Source organism: Notolepis coatsorum, assembly GCF_963971535.1.
Source record: "Notolepis coatsorum genome assembly, chromosome: 2".
Classification (NCBI taxonomy): domain Eukaryota; kingdom Metazoa; phylum Chordata; class Actinopteri; order Aulopiformes; family Paralepididae; genus Notolepis; species Notolepis coatsorum.
This window is the reverse complement of record NC_140166.1, coordinates 15,193,691-15,219,009: the sequence shown is the minus strand read 5'-3', so window position 1 is coordinate 15,219,009 and position 25,319 is coordinate 15,193,691. Positions and strand designations below refer to the sequence as shown.

General features: G+C 41.5%; 1 protein-coding gene across 2 annotated transcripts in view; it reads left to right on the top strand.

Annotated features, from left to right (window-relative positions):
- Positions 1-25,319, top strand: part of ddx31 (DEAD (Asp-Glu-Ala-Asp) box polypeptide 31) — a 64,104-nt gene that overhangs the window by 25,813 nt on the left and 12,972 nt on the right. For both annotated transcript variants that reach the window (XM_084307981.1, XM_084307980.1), the window contains exons 13-20: positions 361-584; positions 4,148-4,303; positions 9,281-9,340; positions 12,827-12,877; positions 15,874-16,013; positions 16,704-16,788; positions 18,597-18,708; positions 20,827-21,037. In XM_084307981.1, the coding sequence (XP_084164107.1) occupies positions 361-584; positions 4,148-4,303; positions 9,281-9,340; positions 12,827-12,877; positions 15,874-16,013; positions 16,704-16,788; positions 18,597-18,708; positions 20,827-21,037 (1,039 nt within the window). The remainder of the gene's footprint in view (positions 1-360; positions 585-4,147; positions 4,304-9,280; positions 9,341-12,826; positions 12,878-15,873; positions 16,014-16,703; positions 16,789-18,596; positions 18,709-20,826; positions 21,038-25,319) is intronic.

Here is a 25,319-nt window from a genome sequence, read left to right as displayed (position 1 = left end):
TAGCCATGCGTGTGATCTAAACAATCAATCCATGCCAACGCTAGATATGTAAAAGGTGAAAGACACACACTCACAGCCATGCTGATTTGGCTAAATGACATCCAGCCGTTTTCGTTTGAAAGAACTTTTAGTGAGGGGAGTGTCATGGTTTCTCCATAGAGCTCCATTATACTTATTTTAGTGCAGCAGCTCGCACAGGTCCGTGGCAACATAGTCATGTGACTCGGTTGGTATTGCTGATTGGCTCGAACATGGTATGTTTGTAAACAGCGAATGGGTCTATTGAACTTGTGTGATGTTAGAATTCTGTAGATGTGATTTGATGTACAGATACAAATCAATGTAAAATGTATGTTCCAGGTATATCTCGGCTGGCAGGGGTGTGTATGAAGGACCCGGTCAGTATCCAAGTGTCCGATTCTGCCTCTTCCTCTGACATCATCACGCCTACAACCACCGACCCCAGCCCAGCCAGCCAATCGGAGAGCTTTGCCGTACCCGAGGCGTTGAAGCAGCATGTAGTGATCGTGCCCAGTAAAATACGGCTGGTCTGTCTGGCTGCCTTCATACTGGACAAATGCAAGGTAAACTCCATATACAGTATTTAGTCTGTACTACATACTGTCAGACTGGACAGGTGTGAGTTCATTTGGATATAATTGGACTCGAAAAAGTCACTTATAGTCAGTGTTGGGACGTTACAGTAACACAGTTACTTTTTGCCGTAAATAGTACTCTAACGCATTACTTTTTAAATTCAGTAACGCTGTTACCGTTACTAAATGGTTTGTTAGTTCGTTACTGCGTTCTTTTTATGTAGATTCATAGCGAGCGTCCTTATTTCGCCTGCGTTTGTATTGTTTACTGTAGAGAGCGTCTATTTCTTTCCGTAGCCTCATTTCTGGTTTGCGCATTTCTGATTGGCCACTGACTGACGTTCTCTGACGTTCTCTGACCAGACAGCGTCAGTCAGTGGCCACTGGCCAATCAGAAATGCGCAAACCAGAAATGAGGCTACGGAAAGAAATAGACGCTCTCTATAGTAAACAACAAGAGGACGCTCGCTATGAATCTACATAATAAGAACGCAGTAATAACGAACTAACAAACCATTTAGCAACTACTTGGAGAGATAATTAATATACAACATGGAAACGAGATAAAGAACATGTTTGAAGGGCTGCTGGAGTCTACTGGACTAACGTTACTACATCTCGACCACCGCAGACTTTGGTGAGTGCAATGTGTTCACTGAAACTCAAGTTGAACACTTATACAGTACGAAATCTGCCAGGGAATCTCATAATACTAATCAAACAATATAAATATAGTCCTTTCATGCACAATTGATATCCTAACTATTCTAACGTTGCAATGCTTTGATTGATATCTTAAACAACGTTGCAAGATGGTTATGAATGAATGAATGAATGAACTTTATTTAACAGATTGCAGAATGGGTACAATACAGTACGGCTCAATACATACAATTGTTAAGGGGATGCAGACCTGAGAAAGACGTTTGTCTTGTTTCCATCAGGGTCCCCCATTTTCAATTCATATAGACATTTATGACATACACAACATACATGACATTTATGGCATAGGGACATATAGGTATTTAGTACTGATACATTTGTGACATAAGCGGTATTCAAATATACAGTACTGTTACCCCTAGATCCTGACAGAGTATATACATATGATGGGGAGGGGACTGTACATTAGGAGGGGGTGGGTGGGTGGGAGAGAAATATACATACGGCGGGGAGGGAATATATAATGAAACGCTCTAGACCACATTGCTTAGCAGAGTTCGGTGATGTGAATGGAAACTGTCAAGTTGATCAACCGATTTTGAGTATCTGGGGCATGGGACTTGAGCAATTTTTTTTTTTATTTTTTTTTTTAATAACTAAATAGTTACTTTTCACAGTAACTCATTACTTTTGGGTGTAAGTAACTAGTACAGTAACGAAGTTACTTTGAAATGAAGTAACTAGTAAAGTAACTGAGTTACTATTTTTCAGTAACTAGCACAACACTGCTTATAGTGACTTGTGATTATAGTTGAGTTGAGTTTATTTTATCTCGAACAATCAACCATATAAAAACACAATAAAAATGATAAACTAAAGAAACAAATTTAAAATGAAATCTTACATTCTTCATTAAATGATAAACAAATGAGTTTGAGAAGGAGCAGAAGGAAGCAAATGCCTATCTAGTCCTGCCCCTTTCTCACAATATCATACATAAACAAAATCTCTTACAAACCTAAAATAATAAACAAAACAAAGAAAAATAGAAATATATAAAATAACAATTTTAGAGCTAATTTTTGTACTCATCAATGAGAGTTTTCCTATATCTATTTTTGAACTGTACAATGTTCTTGCTCCTATTTGTTTCTTCATCTAAGCCATTCCACAGGATTATACCACAAACTGAAATACACAAACCTTTAACTCATTGGATGCCACCGCTTAAGTTCGCGAGAAGGCGCTAGAGCTTTAATCAATGGGAGGACTGGGAGATTTGCGAGTGCTTAAAATATATCTTAAATTATGGCTATGGGTCTAATACACTCGTCGATTATCAGTGAGTTGCTTGCAGTCAACATGTACATAACGGATTGTTTTTTCATCTGTACATTTCCGCTTTATACCGTTTTGAATACGAGTATAGTTTTGGTGATTTCTAGTAATTCCAGACAAAGACGCGATAATAGCCCTTTAGTGGAATACACAAAACACGTTGTCATTTTTCGGCTGATTATCGAATCTTCCTGAAATCAACGCTAGATCATCATTATTGTCCTTCCTCATGCATACATGAAATGGCCCTCGTAGCGCGGCGCCCCCCCCCCCCCCCCCCCCCACCTCCTGCACCCAACGGAAAACAGCCACACATACACACACAGATACAGCGTCAATCGGGGTAGAAATACATATCAGATCAACGATCAAATTTATATATAATGTTCTTACCTTGTATCTGATGTAATGCAAAAGAAATAATCCAATTATCTGATCGCCATTTGAGGTACTGGGCGTGGAGGTCCGTGCCACGTTCAACAGCATTGCATATGGGGGGGGGGGGGGGGGGGGGCAGCCAGCCTCGCAGATGTATTGTTGAAACAGGTTACCTCGCCTGATTATTTAAACCACGCCAGCCGGAAGGCGTAGGGGGCTGTATTTGCCCTTTTGCAAGCTCAGACCCATTCCCAACAATAACATCAGGCTGGATGGATGAAAATGAATGGATATCGCTAATAAAAGAAATAACGATTAAAACCCGACTATACTCGTGATTGGCGCTCAAGCGATGGCGAGTTAACCCGACTATCATTGTGACTGGCGTCCAATGAGTTAAGAGTAGTGAGGACATAGGGTTGTTTTAAATTATAATTCCTTATTAAATCATATTTTCCCTCTCAATCCCTAAATATTTTTTTAATATTACCTGGCAGTACATTATTTATTGTAGTATAGTAATACTTTAACTTTTGGTGACAGGAGGGTGATGATTTTGATTTCCTTTGAACCCTGAGGGACTGGACAACACAACACTCTGAAGTCAACTACATAATGTAATACTGTGTTTGAGTATTCTGATACTACACTAAAGTCACAACCGTTTTGGAGTTGTTGGAAAGTGTATTTCATTACTTTTGATGGTAGGTTAATGGTCTGTTTCCACTTCCAGTCATTGTGTAAGCTAGCCAGCAGGTCTCTCTCTCTACTGTCACACGCAGAGATGAAAAGGGTACCTATCTTCTTGTCTGACTGGGGAAATAAGGGGACTAACTGGAAATAAGCTAATTTCCCCAAAAGTCGCAGTGTTCCTTTTAAGTTTATGTTAATTCACCTTTGGTCCCCTAAAATAGGGGACTGTTCATGAAAAACTTTCATCTGAAAGTTTGCACCATAACCTCATCCATTGTGTTCCAGTGTTCCATTTCAAATCCAGTGTGCTGGAGTACAGAGCCAAAACAACAACAAAATGTTGTTGTCCTAAACTGTACAGACTACACCATATCTTTCTTTCTGTCTGCGTCTGTCTGTCTGTCTGTCTGTCTGTCTGTCTGTCTGTCTGTCTGTCTGTCTGTCTGTCTGTCTGTCTGTCTGTCTGTCTGTCTGTGCAGTACTCTCAGGGTAATAACAAGCTGATTGTCTTCATTTCGAGCTGCGAGGCCGTCGAGTTCCTCCTGTCTCTCTTCACATCCGTCCTCTGTGGACCTTCAGCCAAAAACACGCCTCCACTCGGCTTCCTGCGTCTTCATGGCAACATGAAACAAGAGGTGAGAGGCATCCCGTGATTTCAGAAACAGTTGTTTCCTCTCTGTTTATATTTTTTATGAACAGCAATAACATCTTGTTGTAAACAATAACATCTCATTGTATTATTGGGAATTCCTCATGGTCTTTAGCTCCTCCTACATGAGGTGTACCCCAAGGGTCCATTCTAGGTCCCTTACTGTTTTTTATATACCTGCTCCCACTAGGTCACATTAACCCTGTAAGGCCCTCGGTTGCGAAATTACAGCATCACTTTTAGCGTTTAGCTATAAAAATTAAAATTAAAAAGTCAAATGTATTTATTTTTATAATTTTTTTTACACATTTACATAGTCAATGGGTCCTGTTGTTCAGCCTCACAATGCTATTGGATAGTAAATGTGTTAATAGGTCCCACCCTCTGGCCTCTGAAGTTGCTAATGTTTTTTATTATTTGGGATTCACAAACAGAACTGTAACTTTTTAGGCAACTCTGCACGGTAACAGCGCTGCAGGAGCCACAACAGGAACATGTTGCCAGGAAACGTTTAAGTAGATCTTTGACCCCGTGGTTCACTCTGTTGCCTGTTGCTTGGTTTGTACTGCCCAGCTACATTGCCCAGAAGATTGCCTGGTGTATTCCCACCCTTAACTCTTTAATTGCCAAACCCGAGATAAGTCGGGTTAACTCGACATGCGTTGGCTGCCAGACCCGAGATATCTCGGGTTTTGGTCGTTTATTCTTTTATTCGATATTTTTATTCATTATTCATCCAGGGACCTTGGTGTTACCATAGGGAATGAGTCTGAGATCGCCAAAGTGCAATACCGGCCGCATCCAGCTAGACCAGGGGTGGGCAATTATTTTTCCCAGGGGGCCGAATGAGCAACTGAAAATATGTTGGAGGGCCGGGCCAAAATTCCAAACTCAATTATGCATAATATACATTTTATTTCTATATAAAAAGCAGTAAATGGCATTGTTTTGACCTCTGGTAAAAGTGTATGTTATTATTTGGCAATTACAAGGTGAGGTTAGCTTTCAGAAATATAATTTATTCAAATAGAATTTATTTCCAAAATGATAAACAAAATGTGAAACATTAATAACAAAGGGCATTTTGAGTTTTATATACTATTGAAACAAGGATTTTCTTAGCTTTCTAAAGACATCACATCATCTTATAGCAAAAATAAACAAGACATGTCACTGAACTGTGTAAAGAAAAGTGTCCCAGTTTTGTAGCCTTTTTTACTTTACATGCCTACGGTATATTAAACATTTAATGTTTTCAGAACTGTGCAAAAAAAAGAAAAAAAAGATCAAGTGTCCCATTTCACTTGTTATATTTCCACATTTTAGTGTTCTTCAGTTCTTTTTTTTCATTCAGTGTGAGAAATCCAGTCTCTGTTGAGCTTTAACAAGTCCATCAAAGTCAGGTTGCATGTCTGAGGTGGAGATGCGAAGCACAGCTGCCAGATGTTCATCAGTGAGAGAGGATCTGTACCTGGACTTGGTAAACGTCATGACTGAGAATGTCTGTTCACATATGTAGGTGGATCCAAAGAGAACCAACATCTTCTGAGCATGTCTCCTCATGTTTGGAAAGTTCTCCTCCTTGAGAGCAGAGTAGAACTCTAGCAGTGATGCTGACTTAAAGTGCTATTTCAGTAGTGAATCAGACTGCAGGTCAATGAGTTCAAGCTGAACAACTATCAACACTGCAGGTAAAGGGAGAGGAAACCAGCTGCATTTCATCCACAACCTTTTTGAAATCTTGAAAACGCCTTGAAAATTCATCATGCAGTGCTCCCAACATGGATGAGTACCTGTGCCGGTGATCAGCTGATGGTTTGACTTCTTTCAGGGTTTTTATGTGTTTGAGATTGTTGCTGCCTAGTTGCCTTGAAATTAATTGCAACTTTGTCATGAAGGCTTTCACATGGCTATGCATTTCATGAGCAAAAATGCCCTTGCCCTGCAGTTGTGTGTTCAGTAGGGATGGGTACCGTTCACATTTGAACCGATACGGTACCGGTACCTGTGAATCGATACCGGTACCCAACGGTACCTTTTTTCTGTACTTTAGTCTCTAAAAATGTAATCTACCTACCTCAGTTGTGAAGAAAAAAATCCAAACTTCAAATAACCACACTTTCGACCGTTTTCGGCTTGCCCCGACTGCTTTGTTGTTGAATCAAGTCAAATCCTAGGTAAGCGTATATTGTGCGTGTGAATGTTTACACAAAAAAAAAATAAAAAAAAAATATTAACACTTTAATCGCCATGGGTTAAATTCATAATTTACCATCCCTCGCCAGCTCTATTTGTCTATGGAGAAGTTCCCCTTCTTTGCAGGGCTATAACTTTTTAAATTCTATTGCTAAATTGCCATTATTATGGCCCATTCAATGTCCTATATGTATTGTTCAGGGTGTAGCAACGTTAAACTTTTTCATTCACATATTCATACTAAAATATGGTCTAAAGTATAAGTATGTTTTTATCGTTTTCTGCAGCTTTCTCCAGAACTTGATTTATAGCTCAATGCATTATATGCATGATGAAATAGTTTGATAGCGATCTGTGCCAGATAATAAATTTCAACTGGAGGTACTTCTAGAAGTTTCCACGTATCATCTGATGATGACTGGATGGGCGGGGGATCGTTTATAATTCCGTGGGCAGCGTTAGATGATTCATCCAGAGTGGGTCATATGTTCATCAGATCAGTTAGTATAGAATACGTTAGAAAATAACGTTGAAACTCACCGTGGCTTCCTCGCGCCGCTGGCAGATGAGCGTGGAACAGAATTTTTTCTATTATGGGATGGAGAAATGCCCAATCCATTTCCAGGTTGTATAATAGTATATACGTCCAAATCATGTTGTTTTTTCGAGTTATTTGCACCGATCGATGTTCACTGTGTCAATACGGAGTCTCTCTAACGATAGCGAGTGGCCGGACCACATATGGATGAGCACTACCGGTTCAAAGGTTAATTTCCGGCTGGCGATCTGCCGATCGGCCACCAGATGGCGCTCTTGAACCGCTAGAGAGTTGAGTGGAGCTTTGCACTGTGTCTCAGGGCTCCGGAAAGGAAATATTGACATCAAAGACGAGTTACGGCGTCTTCGGCAGAATGAGCATGGCTCGGAATGACGTGAAAACTCGTTCCCGGCGATCATAGTGTCAAAAAAATATATTTTTTTAATATTTTTTAATTTTTTTTTTATTATCATGTAATCTTTCGCGGGCCGGTCAGAATCATCGGCCCGCGGGCCGTACAATGCCCAGGTCTGCGCTAGACGGTGGTATCGAGCACCCTTTGAAACCTTGTATCTTGGCCTGTGTAATGGCCAAATGTCTCCGGGCTCACTTTTCTTTGTCGGGCGAGCGGAGCGGTTATAACGATCGGATTGAGAAGCATCAACTGCTCCCGATGCATGATGTGTGGTGGATTATGTTGGCGACACGATGGACACCAATACTTGGAATCGCGATCAGATGATTGGAATATTCTTTTTGGGTTACATCCTAGTGAAGGTAAGGACTATATGATATCAATCCTGCGTTGATCCAACCATGTCTTCACCTCGATCGCAACGTGTGTGTGTAATGTTACTCCACAACGTATGCCGTTGGTGACGATCAAAGCATCAAAAAACTACCCCCCCCCCCCCCCCCCTTTCATGCATTCATGATGAAACATAATACCTACTATATAGATTTGATTTGGGAATAGTAGCATGTCCAGGCAAGAAACGCCAACGGTTATAGTAGAATTGACGTATAAGGCTATTACTCAGCCTTTCGGGAATTACCCCAGACCACTCTAAAACCATACTTATATTCACCACGGTATAACACGGGAACGTATGGATGAAATATTTTTTTCTTTTTCACATACTGAATGATAGATAGTTGATGTCAAATGGGCCATAGTATTGTATCTATAGCTATAATATAGAATACAGTTATAGCTCTACAAACAAGGTGACGCACTCCTATCTTTTAAAGCGTGGCATTGCTATGACGGGCCCGTCTAATAGCTGGCATGAGTTAACAACTAGGCAGTGGCGTGTAGACATCAGTAACCATTAGGGGTGTAACGGTACACAACCACCACGGTTCAGTACGGGTTTTCGGTACAGTGGGGTAGGGCTGCGCGATATGGCCAACATTTTTATCACAATAACATTTATCATATCGTTCGATATCGATATTTCTATTAGTATTAAAAATAATAATAAAGGAAAAAAATATATGTTTTATTATTATTTAAACAACAAATGTATGTTTATTTTGCAGCAATTCTTTGTCGTTGCCGCAATCTTTAGTGTTACACCCCCTCACACTCTAGTTCTCAGGCTGCAGCTGGTTTGAAAGCGAAAATACCAAAAAAAGTGGCTGTGGCTCCAGGGGAGTTGAACAGTTCTGGCTCTACTAGTTTCTTTTCTATCTTATAAATATATATATATTTTTTTATTATCGACCTTTCATATATATATATCGAGGAAAAATATATCGCGATAATTATCGTTATCGTTTTATCGCCCAGCCCTACAGTGGGAAAGTTTGGCTTTCCATGTTCCACTCAGGGGTGATGTAGTGTGCAGTTACTGTAGGGCTGTAAACGAATATTCAATTCCTCCTCACGCACACAGAGAGGGGGGGGGGGTAAGTCTTCTAGCTCTGGCTTGTCGTGTGCATTCACCATACTACTATGAGGCTATGCTAAATTACAGTGGTGTGCGTGGGCTGAACGAGCAACATCCGACCCTTTGCACACAAGTTATATTTTGGGAAGGAGGGGAACTTGGAGTTTTGAATACAATTCTGCATGCAAAAAAAAGTTCTGAACATGCGTTCCGTTAGTGTTTAAAGTAACGTTGTATTTGTGTATTCGTTCGGTACACAGCGTGTCTAGTAACCATAGCGATGTGCTGTTTTTATTTCCTAGTGACTTATTAACTGTTCTCTACTTCTCTCCACCAGGAACGGACGGAAGTGTTCCAGGAGTTCTCCACCTCCAAGACCGGAGTCCTGCTCTGCACGGTCAGTGGACTGGTTAAACTATACAGTCTGGCTGGTTAAACTATACGATCTGACTGGTTAAACTATACAGTCTGGCTGGTTAAACTATACGATCTGACTGGTTAAACTAAACTATACAGTCTGACTGGTTAAACTATACAGTCTGACTGGTTAAACTATACAGTCTGACTGGTTAAACTATACATTCTGGCTGGTTAAACTATACAGTCTGGCTGGTTAAACTATATGATCTGACTGGTTAAACTATACAGTCTGACTGGTTCAACTATACAGTCTGACTGGTTAAACTATACAGTCTGACTGGTTAAACTATACAGTCTGACTGGTTAAACTATACATTCTGGCTGGTTAAACTATACGATCTGACTGGTTAAACTATATGATCTGACTGGTTAAACTATACAGAATGGTTCAACTATACAGTCTGACTGGTTAAACTATACAGTCTGAACTAATGATATGAATGTGTATGTAGAACTAATGAGTATGAATGTGTATGTAGAACTAATAATGAGTATGAATGTGTATGTAGAACTAATAATGAGTATGAATGTGTATGTAGAACTAATATGAATGTATGTAGAACTAATAATATGAATGTGTATGTAGAACTAATCATATGAATGTGTCTGTAGAACTAATAATATGAATGTATGTAGAACTAATAATATGAATGTGTATGTAGAACTATTAATATGCAATGGCTGCCCCTTCCCTCCCTCGAGTCCCTACACTCCACCAGGGCCTTGAGGAGGGCGAGGAAGATCATGGCAGACCCCGCCCACCCGGGTCATAACCTCCTCAACATACTCCCCCACGGCAGGCGGCTACGGCTGCCCAAGACACTTAAGTCCCGCCAAAGACTAAGGGCTAGATCCACAAAGAATGGATTGCACGGAGCAAGTTGCACCCTTACTTACAATTCATTATGAATTGAAAATGGGGGACCCTGATGTAAACAAGACGAAAGTCTTTCTCTGGTCTGCATCCCCTTAACAATTGTGTGTATTGAGCCATACTGTATTGTACCCATTCTGCAATCTGTTAATAAAACGTTCATTCAATCAATCAATCTGCACGGTGATTGATTGAATGAAAATTAAGTTTCTTCCCCTCAGCAGCTTGCCTGGTAAACGAGTCAGGTGTCTAATTACACAGCAAATTATCGCGTTATGAAAATTAACGCAAACTTAATTAAAAATCTCATTTATTCCATACGAATGTAGAATAAACATTACAGACTTTTATTTTTATTTTTTTATGGTCCATTTGCATGTTCTTGATATCTGATTCTAGGGACATCTATGGATCTCAGGGAATGTATTCCCAGTGTCAGAAATACTGTGTCTGACTGTTATTAGGCTTGAGTAAATTCATTGTAATGAACCAAATGAGAATATCAATTCAATAAAAAAAAAGTATCTTTGACTGTGAATAACACCATGATAAAATTGACCAGACCTGAAAAATCTAAGCAAATGAATAAAGGGAAGATGATTAAACAGAAGGTTTTGTAGATACAGTACTGAATTCTGCCATCCGGACACATACAATTTGAAATATGATTATAGAATCTATGGATCGGGTCAAATCTCCCCTTTCCAATGGCAGAGTTCAATCTGGATTTAGTATCACCAGGCGTGATTCACGAACCGTGAATGAAATCTACTGTAAGTATACTTTTTTATAATGTAAATTTCTCCACAATTTTTCATCAGATTGCAACGCCGTTTTTTGCTAGACGTTCACAGAAAGGTAGAGAAACTAACTGTGTTGTGTTTTATGGCAATAACGTTCAGGTTTGTGGGAGATAATCCCGAAAAATAAGAGAAATAAAAAAGTAAATCCAGAAGTCAGATGATTGACAGGGGCTGGGTAGTGTAGTCTTTCGAAATTCAAAAGCCCATCGAAAGCCCTGGGTCTCTTCCTTCAAAAGACTACACTCACTTTTGGCTGCACCACTTCCTTCCACATGCGTTGTCTATCGAACAAACAAACAAAGGAATTAGCTGGAACATGATGGCGTCACCTCAAACTGCTGGGACCTTTGAACGGCAAGTTCAATTTAAAAAAGAATAAAGATGGGACAGTAAACAAGACCGGTGGTTATGCGATTAATTCGATTAATTAATTACAAATCCTGTAATTAATTAGATAAAAAAATGTAATTGCCTGACAGCACTACTAATAATATGAATGTGTATTTAAGCATTACATCACGCGCAGGAGTGGTTTGTGAACAATAAACCATGCCTAGGGGTGGTCGTTAGACCCCCCTAGGCATGGTTTATTGTTCACAAATCACGACTGCAAGTGGTGTAAAGCTTTTATACAACTGCCAGATTCATCCAACCTTATTTCTATACAATAAACATACATTAATCGAAGATTTATTGAAAAAACCATCCGCCAGAAAAAGTTGTTCCCACAACTACAAAAAAGACAAGTTGCCTCCATGTGGAAGCAGCTTGAAGTGCATCCAACCAAACTAACACATCCAACTGTGTATTATTGGAATGATTGAGAGAAGTTGCCTCATGTGGAAGCAGCTTGAAGTGCATCCAACCAACTAACACATCCAACTGTGTATTATTGGAATGATTGATTGAACATTTTATTACCAGATGCAGAATGGGTACAATACAGTACGGCTCAATACACACAATTGTTAAGGGAATGCAGACCTACTTTCCATAGAACTTCATTCTTAGATGCTTCTATATAAAGTAGGTAAAACAAATTAAAAAGTTTTCTTTGCCCTATAGGAAAAAAACTTTTTCTTCGCCCTATTCTTTTATTTATTTTTTTAAACCTACTGTAGAGGGCCTACACTTAACCAGTTGGAAACCAAGCGTACAGTAATAAAATTAGCAATCAATCAATCAATCAACTCAATAGGCCATGCTCACTTAGAACAGCGCAGCACCCAGCTCTCTGACTATCCCCCGCGTTGCAGGCAGAGTGTGTGTGCGTGTGTGTGTGTGTGTGTGTGTGTGTGTGGGGGGGGGGGGTGTGGCGGTGGGTGGAGACTAGAGCGAGCGCTGACAGTCGAAAGGAAAAAAATTTGAAAATTAATCAATCAATCAATCCGCGATTTTTCTTTTGTTACAGAATGATTCAAGACCCATCAATTACATCATCCAACATTGTTTAAACGACTAAGACATTCGCTGTGACAGAATCGCTTGATATTTAGTCGTTTAGTCGCTATCAACATATCCATTTGTAAAGATTATTGTCCACCTTCTTGTGATCCGGCGGAGTGATGTGATGTGGTTCGGTTGTGGGCGGGTCCTGGGCCAGCAGCGTGGAATTGTTGCCAATAAAGACGTGTAAAATGACTGTTTCAGCAAATCAGAATTGAGAAATTTGCATGCCGTTGTATAAGTAGAACTAATAATATGCGTATGAATGTGTATGTACCGGTAGAACTAATGATATGGATGTGTATGTAGAACTAACAGCTCTGTTTGTGTTGTGTTCCAGGATGTAGCTGCCAGAGGCCTGGATCTGCCTCAGGTCACCTGGATAATACAGGTAATACAGTCTGACTGGACTCTATTCTACTCTATTCTGACTCTACTGAACGTACTGTTGCACCACATTCTACTCCACTCTGCTAACCTTTTTTTTTTTATCCACTTTTTCTCCCATTTTCTATATTTTTCTCCCATCCCAATTTCGTATCATCCAATTCAACCCTCCCCTGTCACGAACGCTGTTTCTTGCCTCCCACAAGCCGGCTGCAATGTGGACTAAGTCATACATAGCACAAGTCCCCTCCGGTACTTGAGGTAACAGCAGTCTCATCTTTTCACCTGCGCAGCTCGATCTCTCAGTGGCGAGGAGTAACGCGTGGGAGGCTCACGCTGCCCCCGACACTTCCTGATTCTACTGCGCAGGCGCACCAACCGACCTGTAGGAGTCGCTGTCCACAACGCCCGATCCCCACCCATCAGTTTCCCACCCCCTAATACAGCCAATGTGTATTAGTATGAACGACCAGCTAAACTGAAAGCAATGTGGAGCGCTGGGCTCGAACAGGCGAGCCCAGCGTCTCCACATTCGTGGCGAGCGCCTTGCCCACTACGCCACGTAGCCGCCTCCACTCTGCTAACCTTAATGTTATGTTACATTGTACTCTACCGGGTCTAGCCTACTAACTAGGGATGTCCCGATCACATTTTTTTGCTCCCGATCCGATCATGTGATTTTGAGTATCTACCGATACCGATCTTTCTCGATCTGATTAAAACAATAAATAAAATAAAAAATAAATAAAATTTCTCCCATCCCAATTTCTCACATTACATTCACCCTGAATGTTGACGTTATCCAGGTGAAAAGTTAACTTCATTCAAGCGAGGCATTGCAACCGGAGTAATCTAAAAACTCCGCCTCCAACCTGCTGCTTCATGAGAGCAATGGCGCCATCGTCTGTAAAAATCAGGTGACTGCAAGTTCTGCAACTAGTGGATGTCCCTCATCCTTGACATAAATCATTTGATGTATTTTTCAAGTCAAGAGTTTTATTTGTCACGGCATACAAGTATACAATGAAATGTGGATGTATAATTAAATCAAAGGAAATGCGTTTGTTTTGGCAAAATTCTTCTGCTCTGTGTGACAATAAATAAATGAATGATGATATGCAATTTAAAACCAAAACTAAGGCCTCAGTATGAGTTTAAGATGTGAACATGGTCATGTTTGTTGAATTAAAAAAAAATGTTAAAAAAAATATCCTGTTTTTTTTCCTCTTCCAATCCCGATCTTCTGAAAATCCCGATCACGTGATCGGATCGGGACATCCCTACTACTAACCTTAATGTTGTATTACATTGTACTCTACCCTACTAACCTTAATGTTTTATTACATTGTACTCTACCGGTCTACCCTACTAAACGTAATGTTGTATTACATTGTACTCTACCCTACATTCACATTTACATTTAGTCATTTAGCTGACACTTTTATCCAAAGCGACTTACAAATTCTGTACGACAAGTCATCAGGAAGGGCACAACTCTATCAGCTGAGTAACAATGTTCATCAAAGTGTTGAGTGCTACAGTGTAGGCAGGGGTGTAAAGTACTTGAGTAATTGTACTTCGTTACAATACTTAAGTACTGTTTTGGGGGATTTGTACATTACTCGAGTATTATTAGGTTTGTATACTTTGTACTTTTACTCCATTACATTTCAGAGAAGAAAAAGTCAAGTCAAGAGTTGTATTTGTCATGGCATACAAGTATACAATGAAATGCGGGGGGTCTGCAGACCTACAAAGTACAAATCTCACAGGTCCAACCATTTTAATTAGTATATTTTAATTGTTTATCTGGCGAACTAACGTTAACATTATTAATCCTGCGACCGCAGGTAAACAGCCAATCAAATCCCCATCAATGGAAAATGAACCCGCCCATACCCATGCTGATTGGTCCTTGTGCAACACTAGAAAGCCGGGATCTTTGATTAAACACCTGCTATCAGAAGAATAGACAGTCAGATCCGCATTATGCTGTGGTTAATATTGTGATTATTCAGGGTACTCCAGTATTCTGTGGTTAATATTGTGATATTATTCAGGGTACTCCAGTATTCTGTCTTTAATATTGTGATATTATTCAGGGTACTCCAGTATTCTGCCTTTAATATTATGATATTATTCAGGATAATCCAGTATGCTGTGGTTAATATTGTGATATTATTCAGGATACACCATTCTGTTTTTAATATTGTGATATTATTCATGCTGTGATGTGAATGCCGTCCATGTTAGTTTACCTTCAATGGAGAAGTGCATTAAATAATTTTAATGCAAAAAAAGTGTCCTCTGTTCTTTCATTTCAGCATTGTCTATCGTAGAACACATTCCATTGTGGGCAGAGTGTATGCTTGGTTTCATTCCAGCCTTGCCTAAACACCAGCTGATGATTTCACTAATTGGCTCACCTCTTCAACTAACTCACCTGGTGCAATGTGTAGTTAAAATGAAAACTTGGCCCACGATGGAATGAGTTTGAGACCCCTGGTCTATCCCTTTCAAAAAAAAAATACTTTTACTTTTTAGTACTTACCGGTAAGTACATTTAAAAGTATGACTTTTTGACTTTTACTCAAGTGTGTTTTTAGCCAGATACTTTGACTTTTACTTGAGTCAGATTTTGAGACTGTACCCATACTTTCACTTAAGTATAATTTCTGGGTACTTTTTACACCCCTGAGTGTAGGTTAGTTTATTAGGACAAGTGCATGACAGTAAGGTTAGTTAGGGTTAGATTTTCTACTAAACGTAATGTTGTATTAAATTGTACTCTACTCTGCCTTTTCTTTCTATATTGTGTCAATCAACAGTTGTTCATGTACTATTCACCTTTGGCATACAACCTATTAAACACTGTGTGTGTGTGTGTGGTGTGTGTATGTGTGTGTCTCTGTCTGTCTGTGTCTGTCTGTCTCTTTCTGTGTGTCTGTCTCTTTCTGTGTGTGTGTCTGTCTCTTTCTGTGTGCGTCCGTCCGTCCCCAGTACGACCCCCCCTCCTCAGCAGTAGACTATGTCCACCGTGTTGGCAGAACAGCTCGTATCGGCACCAGAGGAAACAGCCTGCTCTTCCTCACCCCCGGTGAGGCCGCCTACATCACTGAACTGGCCAATCACAACATCAGGTATGTTGACAGACATAGTCACAACAGTCACCTCAGTCAGCCATCTTGCAAGATTAGTCAAACTCACAACAGACTTCAAGTCAGATTTATAATCAGTACAGTTGACCTCTAATCAGATTTATAATCAGTACAGTTGACTTGTAATCAGATTTATAATCAGTACAGTTGACTTGTAATCAGATTTATAATCAGTACAGTTGACTTGTAATCAGATTTATAATCAGTACAGTTGACTTGTAATCAGATTTATAATCAGTACAGTTGGCTTGTAATCAGATTTATAATCAGTACAGTTGGCTTGTAATCAGATTTATAATCAGTACAGTTGGCTTGTGATCAGATTTATAATCAGTACAGTTGGCTTGTGATCAGATTTATAATCAGTACAGTTGACTTGTAATCAGATGTATAGTCCGTACAGTTGGCTTGTGATTAGATTTATAATCCGTACAGTTGACTTGTAATCATATTTATAATCAGTAAAGTTGGCTTGTAATCAGATTTATAATCAGTACAGTTGACTTGTAATCAGATTTATAATCGGTACAGTTGATTTAAGAAAAGCATCAACTGATCAATAAAAATCAACAAGATATAAAGACAAGTATGTAACCTACCTAGGTATAACTAGTGTGATATAGTGTTGTATATGTTAATAATCCTCTTCCTGGTTGTTCTGCTGTCTTCCAGTTTATCAGAAATGAAGCTGCTGGACATTCTATCTAATCTGAGACTGGATGAGACCTACAAAGGGAGGGGCAATTACCACAGTGAGGTAGGTCTGCCTGCAGACTGACGTCATCGTTACAGGGCTCCAAGTACCACAGTGAGGTAGGTCTGCCTGCAGACTGACGTCATCGTTACAGGGCTCCAAGTACCACCGTGAGGTAGGTCTGCCTGCAGACTGACGTCATAGTTACAGGGCTCCAAGTACCACCGTGAGGTAGGTCTGCCTGCAGACTGACGTCATCGTTACAGGGCTCCAAGTACCACAGTGAGGTAGGTCTGCCTGCAGACTGACGTCATCGTTACAGGGCTCCAAGTACCACAGTGAGGTAGGTCTGCCTGCAGACTGACGTCATCGTTACAGGGCTCCAAGTACCACAGTGAGGTAGGTCTGCCTGCAGACTGACGTCATCGTTACAGGGCTCCAAGTACCACAGTGAGGTAGGTCTGCCTGCAGACTGACGTCATCGTTACAGGGCTCCAAGTACCACAGTGAGGTAGGTCTGCCTGCAGACTGACGTCATCGTTACAGGGCTCCAAGTACCACAGTGAGGTAGGTCTGCCTGCAGACTGACGTCATCGTTACAGGGCTCCAAGTACCACAGTGAGGTAGGTCTGCCTGCAGACTGACGTCATCGTTACAGGGCTCCATGCATCCTGGAAAACCAGGATAATTGTACACTATATTTTTCCACTCCTGGAACACACTATGTTCAGCACCAGATAATGTTGAGAAATACAGCACATAATAAATACAAAACAGTGTATAAAAAAGTCAATCAATCAATTAAATATTTTAAATAATTAAAAACAACTGCAGATTGTGGTGAAATGGTTGGCTATTAAAGATGTTAACATTTTACATGCAGGGGCACAGAAGATAAAAGCAATAAAGCATATTTTCCTAATTCAGTGCAAACTCTGGGGACCCTAAGTGTAAGCCAATCACCAGAGCGAGTGTGATACGGTCCAGAGTTCCAGTCCAGTAATGAAGTGATGTAGGGTGGAAGATCATCAATAATGGCTTTGTACAGGGCGGCTACGCGGTGCAGTGGGCAAGGCGCTCACCACGAATACTGGAGACGCTGGGTTCGCCTGTTCGAGCCCAGCGCTCCACATTGCTTTCAGTTTAGCTGGTCGTTCATACTAATACACATTGGCCGTATTAAGGGGTGGGAAACTGATGGGTGGGGATCGGGCGTTGTGGACAGCGACTCCTACAGGTCGGTTGGTGCGCCTGCGCAGTAGAATCAGGAAGTGTTGGGGGCAGCGTGAGCCTCCCACGCGTTACTCCTCGCCACTGAGAGATCGAGCTGCGCAGGTGAAAAGATGCGACTGCTGTTACCTCGAGTATCGGAGGGGACTCGTGCTATGTATGACTTAGTCCACATTGCAGCCGGCTTGTGGGAGGCAAGAAACAGCGTTCGAGACAGGGGAGGGTTGAATTGGATGATACGAAATTGGGATGGGAGAAAAATAGAAAATGGGAGAAAAAGTGGATCAAAAAAAAATAATGGCTTTGTACAGAAACAGATGCCAGTGTAAGTCGTATTTATCTGCCAGAGAGGACCATCCTACCATTTCATACAGGATACAAAGATGGCTACCATAACTGTCACCAGTGATAAATCTAAGAGCAGAATGAGAGAAAGAGTCCAGAGGATTTAGAGTGGAAGCAGCAGGAATGGGCTCTCGGTTATGATGTGAAATGCTCTGAACGTTGTGAGCTATTGAATGTACCCAGAGTCGTATGTGACCATGTTAGGTTGTCGTGTACTATCTTCAATATTTACAATGTTGTTGTTTTTATCTCTATTCTCTCTCTCTTTCTATCTATCTCTATCTCTCTCTCTCCAGAGGTCATCTGGTGCTCTAGAGCAGGAGATAAGGGAGAGAGCGACGGTTCTGCAGACAGAGTTTGAGAACTCTGTTCACTCCAACAAAGAGACCATCCTGGCTGCCAAGAAAGGTAATAGTAGTAGTAGCAGCTGAAGCAGTAGCAATAGTACTACCGGTAGTAGTAGCAGTAGCAGGAGCAATAGCAGCAGCAGTAACAGTAGTAGTAGCAGTAGTTGTAACGGTAATAGTTGTAGTATTAGTATATTTATTTTACCTTTATTTCACCAGGTAAGAAGCTTGAGCTCAAAGAGCTATTTTGCCTCTTTGAGCCTGACATAAAACAACAACAAACTTAAAGTCAAGAACAAACATACAGGACAGTAAATAAACATAGACTAAGGACAAAAAGAGAAAGAGAAAAAGAGCAAGCATAGTAGTAGTATATAGTAGTAGTATATATTGTTGTATATTTCAGTTTAAGTACTTTTTTTTACCCAGGGACAGTGCAGATTAATCAACATTTTCAGTTTCCATCAATGTAAATGTTGGCGGAGTGACCAGGGCCCCATTCCCCGTACCTGGTTCGACTAAGTCGATCAAAAGTCCCATTAGCCAGCTTAAATTAACCTGATGATTGAAGTCAGGCTATCTCGGTTTCTCGAAGGCTGATTCGGTCTCGTTAATTCGAACCAGACTTCAGTAATCGGGTCGTTTTACCTGAAAAGGAGGAGGTGTCGATCCCCGAAAACCATGATTTTCTAACAAGAAGATATCGCCGACAAGTTAAATGCATATCTATAGGCAAATTTTAAGTCCCTCATTACCCCAATCAATCAGATTATATTTCTTTAAATGTGCCTGCTGGCAGTAGGCTTAATGGAATGAATAATCTAATGAGATCTTGCTAGCGAAAATAATTATTTCAACTATTTCAGAATAAGTAGATAAAAACAAGCCCAAAGAGTATCTAATTGATACAAATGAATAGATACTTTATGAGGATATCTGTACTGTATGTGCTTAGGTATCATCTACTATACTATATAAATACATGGTTCCCAAAGTTTTCAAGGCGCGACCCCCGAAATAACGGTGTCAGAAAGGCTTGGAGGCTATTAACAGTTTCACTATTAATCGGGTTTTAATCTGTTTCGGACATCATCCATACATGCATTGAATTGATTAACCTTTGGTTTATACCAGTCATGTTCATCACCCTCTTTTTCATCATCAGATAACAGTGCTTGAACAGATAAATGCATTTTCTCAAATTCATTCATCAAAACGTCAAAGGCTTGCAATTGCTCATTCACTTTTCTCAAGTCACGTCCACGTCATCAAGTCCGTCAAACAGCGCATCTCCTCATGCTTTTTAATCCCAGTTACAGTATCACAATAACGTGTGACAGTGATACAATTCAACAATCCACAGATTCAGATGCCTCGTAATTCACATCCACAATTTATGCTTGAATGAAACACAACCCGGGCGCTCCGGTTAAGCAAATACATCCACAGCGGAGAATATGAAATGAACAGATAGGATCCAAGTTTCATTCATTAAAAATATCTCGCCGGATTCACATTTGCAATGCTCCGTTATTAAAATAACCACATAGTGTGTGTCGCGAGTGCCGTATAGCTATTGTGCATTATTTAGGACAAAGTAAATCCATAGGCTGAATATGATTTATTATCAGCATTTTAGGTCTATTATTTTACATTTCAAAAGCCCCCTCTAGAAAAACGAAGCACAAAAACATAATTCAGAATGGTATAATGGGATCTCTGAGGAAGGGAGTCATTTTTTTGCGAGGGAGTGGCCAGTTTATCCAGCTAACTTAACTAAACCTGCGCTGGAGCAGGTTCAAATTTTTCGATCTGTTGCCGTAGTGATTTAGACAAACCTGCTTCGTGGAACCGAAAACCACCAGTTCTAACCACTGCTGGGGTTTGAACCGAGGAACCTTCTTGCTGTGAGGCAGCAGTCCTAACCACTGCTGGGGTTTGAACCCAGGACCTTCTTGCTGTGAGGCAGCAGTCCTAACCACTGCTGGGGTTTGAACCCAGGACCTTCTTGCTGTGAGGCAGCAGTCCTAACCACTGCTGGGGTTTGAACCCAGGACCTTCTTGCTGTGAGGCAGCAGTCCTAACCACTGTAGATATTGTGTGGGCTTATATAGCCTGCCCCTCCATGATAATGATGACAACAATAATGATGTTAAATATTTGATCTTCTTGCCATCAGCCCTCCAGGCATTTGTGCGGTCTTACACAGCCTACCCTTCCAACCTCAAACACATCTTCCACATCAAGACTCTCCACCTGGGACACGCCGCCAAGAGCTTCGGCCTCAGAGACGCTCCCCAGAACCTGGCTACACCAGCTGGGAGAGACCCTAAGAACACCAAGGGCTCCAAGGCTAAGAACCAGGCCATTGGTAAAGGAGCAGAACACAGGTGAGCTTCCACACAGCAACCCTAGCTTGAACTGTTCATATAAATCAGGTGAGCTTCCACACAGAACCCTAGCTGAAAGGTAGGTTTTAGCTGAGTGGGTATAGGGGGAGGGGTTGCTACTGCTGGCCTAGGTTCTAGGTTCTAGAAATTCACAGTCTAATACGTTACTAAACTCCAACCCACACATTAGACCAAAACAAAAATGTTTAACAAAACACAATACCAAAGGGGGCTCAGTCAACTAGTCTGGTAGTGGTGATGGTAGTGTTGGGATGGTCCTGTTATTGTTTTTGATAACATCTGTCTCTGTGGTGTGGCCTTGTGGGTAACAAGGTGTAGTATGCCTTAGAGAACCAGCTCCCATACACAAACACACAGGTTATACAGACAGATGGGCAACTGCAAAAGGTCTCATATTTTGGGCATAAACATCTTTAGTAATGGTGTTGTGTTGGTGTTCACCTGGTTCATCCTGTAGATCAGTCTGTGTGTGTGTGTGTACGTGTGTGTGTGTGTCTCCGTGCACTCTGCCAGTCAGCTCAGCAGGGGTTGGCTGTTTTAATGAGCAGGGTCAGGTGCATGTGTCAGACACACACACACCCTCTGTTGCACGCTCAAGAGTTTTTCCGTTTAGTGTCCTATCTCTTGAGTGGTACACATACACACACTCTCTATCTCTCTCTCTCACTCTCTCTCTGTCTCTCTCTCTCAATTAACACCACTGCAGACCCATGTCAACTTTCTCTCTCACATGCTGGGTGGTCAGTGGAGACTTCATTACAGGTGTGGGTGTGGGTGTGGGTGTGTGTGTGTGTGTGTGTGTGTGTGTGTGTGTGTGTGTGTGTGTGTGTGTGGCTTGCGGTCAGATGTCCTTGTTCAGACAGGTTCTCTCTAAGGACCACACTGACGCCCATACTGGCACAGTGGCACACACACATACACACACACCCACACTGTATTAGGATGGAGATATGATGCGTTTCCTCTAGACAGATATGAAGTTTGTCTCCATGTTGTCTCAGGTCAAAGGTCACAGTACCAGAGACACGTCCATGTTATCTCTATATACTGTCAGCTAGTACGGGGTATAACTTGTTATAACTATACTGTCAGCCAGTGACGAACTGGGACCATAATTCCTACCGGGAATTTGACTCAGGCAGCCCCCCCCCCCCCCCCCCCCCTCAATGTCCATCTGATACAAAACTTGCGTAATAACACCTCTGATTGCGCCCTGCTTTCGTCTCATTCTTTCAATTTCAGTCCGACGTTCGTCTTCACCCATTCTAGAGCTATCCAAAACATTCATATCTCCGGGTTTCGGCAGTCGATTTCCTCATGATTTAAATCAATAGACTTGTTTGAGATTGGCGAGGCCTGCGCAGGCCTGCTCAGGCGCGCTGCCTCGCGCTGGGTTGTGAATGACAAGTTAACTCATTCCTGCCTGCTTGCCAGTCTGCCAGGCCAACGGGAAAACTCCCGATGGCCAGTCCGCTAGTGCTGTCAGCTAGTACAGGGTACATGGTGACATAGTCTGTGGCATGGTGATGTTAGACCTCCAAAAGGCATTCGACATGGTGGACCACTCTATCCTCTTAACTCGTTCAGAGCCACGCCCATATGACCAAATTAGGTCTAGCGTGCCAACACTGAAGTCAATGGGAGGACGGGGATATTTGCGAACGCTTAAACTATATCTTAAATTATGGCTATGGGTCTAATACACCCGTCGCTTATCAATGACTTGCTTCTGCAGTCAACATGTATGAAACGGATTGTTTTTTCATCAGTACATTTCCGTTTTGAATACGAGTATAGTTTTGGAGATTTCTAGTAATTCCAGAGAGACACGATAATAGCCCTTTAGTGGAATACACAAAACACGTTGTCATTTTTCGGCTGATTTATGAATCGTTTTCAAATAAACGCTAGATTATCGATAGTATATGTGTGCTCATGTACGAAGAGAAGCGGGGTCTGAAAAATCACTTCTCCCTACTTTGGTCGGCGCGAACCTCACACACACGCGCGCGCGCTCCGATGGCGGAGAACGGAACATCTGATTAACCCAAGACTGGTAAAATAGAGTCCTTACCTCACATCAGATGTTCTGCAAAAAGATTAATCCAATTCCTGATCGCCATTCCAAATATTGATCGCGTTTATTGATCCAACGTTATAGTCCAAAACACATAATCTACGCTGCTCCCAGCCTCCCCAGTGAATGTGGTAACACGATACTGTTTGCCCGAGAAGGGAAGCCCCGGACCGGAGTTTTTTTCTGATGCACAGTCCCAGCCAATCCAATGATGTGCAATACCATCCGGGAGATGATAGGCTGCGGTATTTGCCCTTTGCGAGCTCAGACCCATTCCCAATGATAACGTCAGGCTGGATGGATGAAAAATGTATGGATATCGCTAATAAAAGAAATAATGATTAAAACCTGACTATACTCGTGATTGGCATGGAACGCATTGGCGAGTTAACCCGACTATACTCGTGGTTGGCATGGAATGGGTTAAAGGTCCACAATTGTTAACTTTTTGGGCAATTTTACACCATTTTCAATAAAATTCATTGTTTTGTATTTCACCAGTTTCTGCCCTTCCAACGTACAAGCTATTTTTGACTGGGCTCAGGCCACGTGAGCGGATCGGCGCGGGCGAGAAATCCGCTCTTGGCTCTTTAAAGCTTGGTCCGCTCCGCTAATCGCTCATGTTGACCCCGCCCCCAAGTCGCTCTCCGCTCGCTCACCGCTCACCTTGAATCGAGCGCTCCCCGCGCCACATCGCTCGGCAGATATTTAAATTTTTTTGGAGCATGGTGTAAATTAGATCAAACTACAACAGTCTACACCCCCTGGGCCCCTTAACAATTGTTTGTATTGAGCCGCATTGTAATTGTACCCATTCTGCAATGTTAAATAACGTTGTTTATCCATTCACTAGCTCTATTAACACTTTGGTCGCCAGTCTTATATTCATAATAAACCATCCCACGCCAGCTCTATTTGTCTATAGAGAAGTTCCCCTTCTTTGCAGGGCTATAACTTTTTTAATTGTATTGCTAAATTGACATTACTATGGCCCATTCAACATCAAGTATCTATTGTTCAGGGTGTAGCAACGTTATACTTTTTCATTCACATATTCATACTAAAATACGGTCTAAAGTATAAGTATGTTTTTATCGTTTTCTGCAGCATTCTCCAGAACGTGATTTATAGCCCTAAATGCATTATATTGATGATCAAATACAGTTTGATAGCGATCGGTGCCAGATAAAAAATTTCAAATGGACGTGCTTCTAGAAGTTACTACTTATCATCTGATGTTGACCGGATGGGGGGGGGGGGTCGTTTATAATTCCGTGGCCAACGTTAGATGATTCATCTAGTGTGGGTGATATGATCATTAGAGCAGTTTGTATCGAACACGTTAAAATATAACGCTGAAACTTACCGTAGCTTCCTCGTAGCGTTGGGCGAGCAGAAATATTCCTATTATGGGATGTTGAAATATGCGATCCATCTCCAGGTTGTATAATAGTATATACGTCCAAATCATGTTGTTTATCGAGTTATTGGTAACGGATTGCTATCCATTGTGTCTAGCTCGAGTCATGGGACTATTAGCGAGTGATCGGACCGAATTGGAATGAGCACCAGCTTCCGTTTCCGGTTTCTGGTTTGAGCGATCTGCCGATCGGCCACCAGATGGTGCTCTTGAACCGTTGGAGAGTTGAGAAGGGATCAACAGTAGATCTCAAGTCTCCGGGGGAGAAATATGATTGCGATCACAGATTTTTGAAATATTGATCTCAAAGACGTGGTACGGCGTCTTTGGCAGAATGAGCATGGCGGGGAATGACGTGGTAAGGCGTTTTTGGCGACCAAAGTGTTAAGCGATGATAGCTAGCCTAGCCACAATGCTATGGTCGCTGCCATTAACATTAGCATGTAAGCTAACGACAACAACAATGGCGTCAAAACTTTTTCTAACAGGATGTGAGTGACAAAGCCTGAACAGGATATCACGGGTTCACCCTTCTCATTGGTTGAAAATGGCCTTCATGTTTGTACATCGCCATCTGTTGCTTTGGCATTGTACTACATGTATATTACATCAGTGTTAAACCACTGTGAGCGGCCTGGAGTGGATTGGAGTGGAGGAGAACTCTCGCTCCGGACGTCGCGCGACCCATTTTAAAACCCACTCCTCGCTCACGTCAAAACCGCCCGCGCCGCTCACGCTCCGATCCGCTCACATGCACTGGCTGG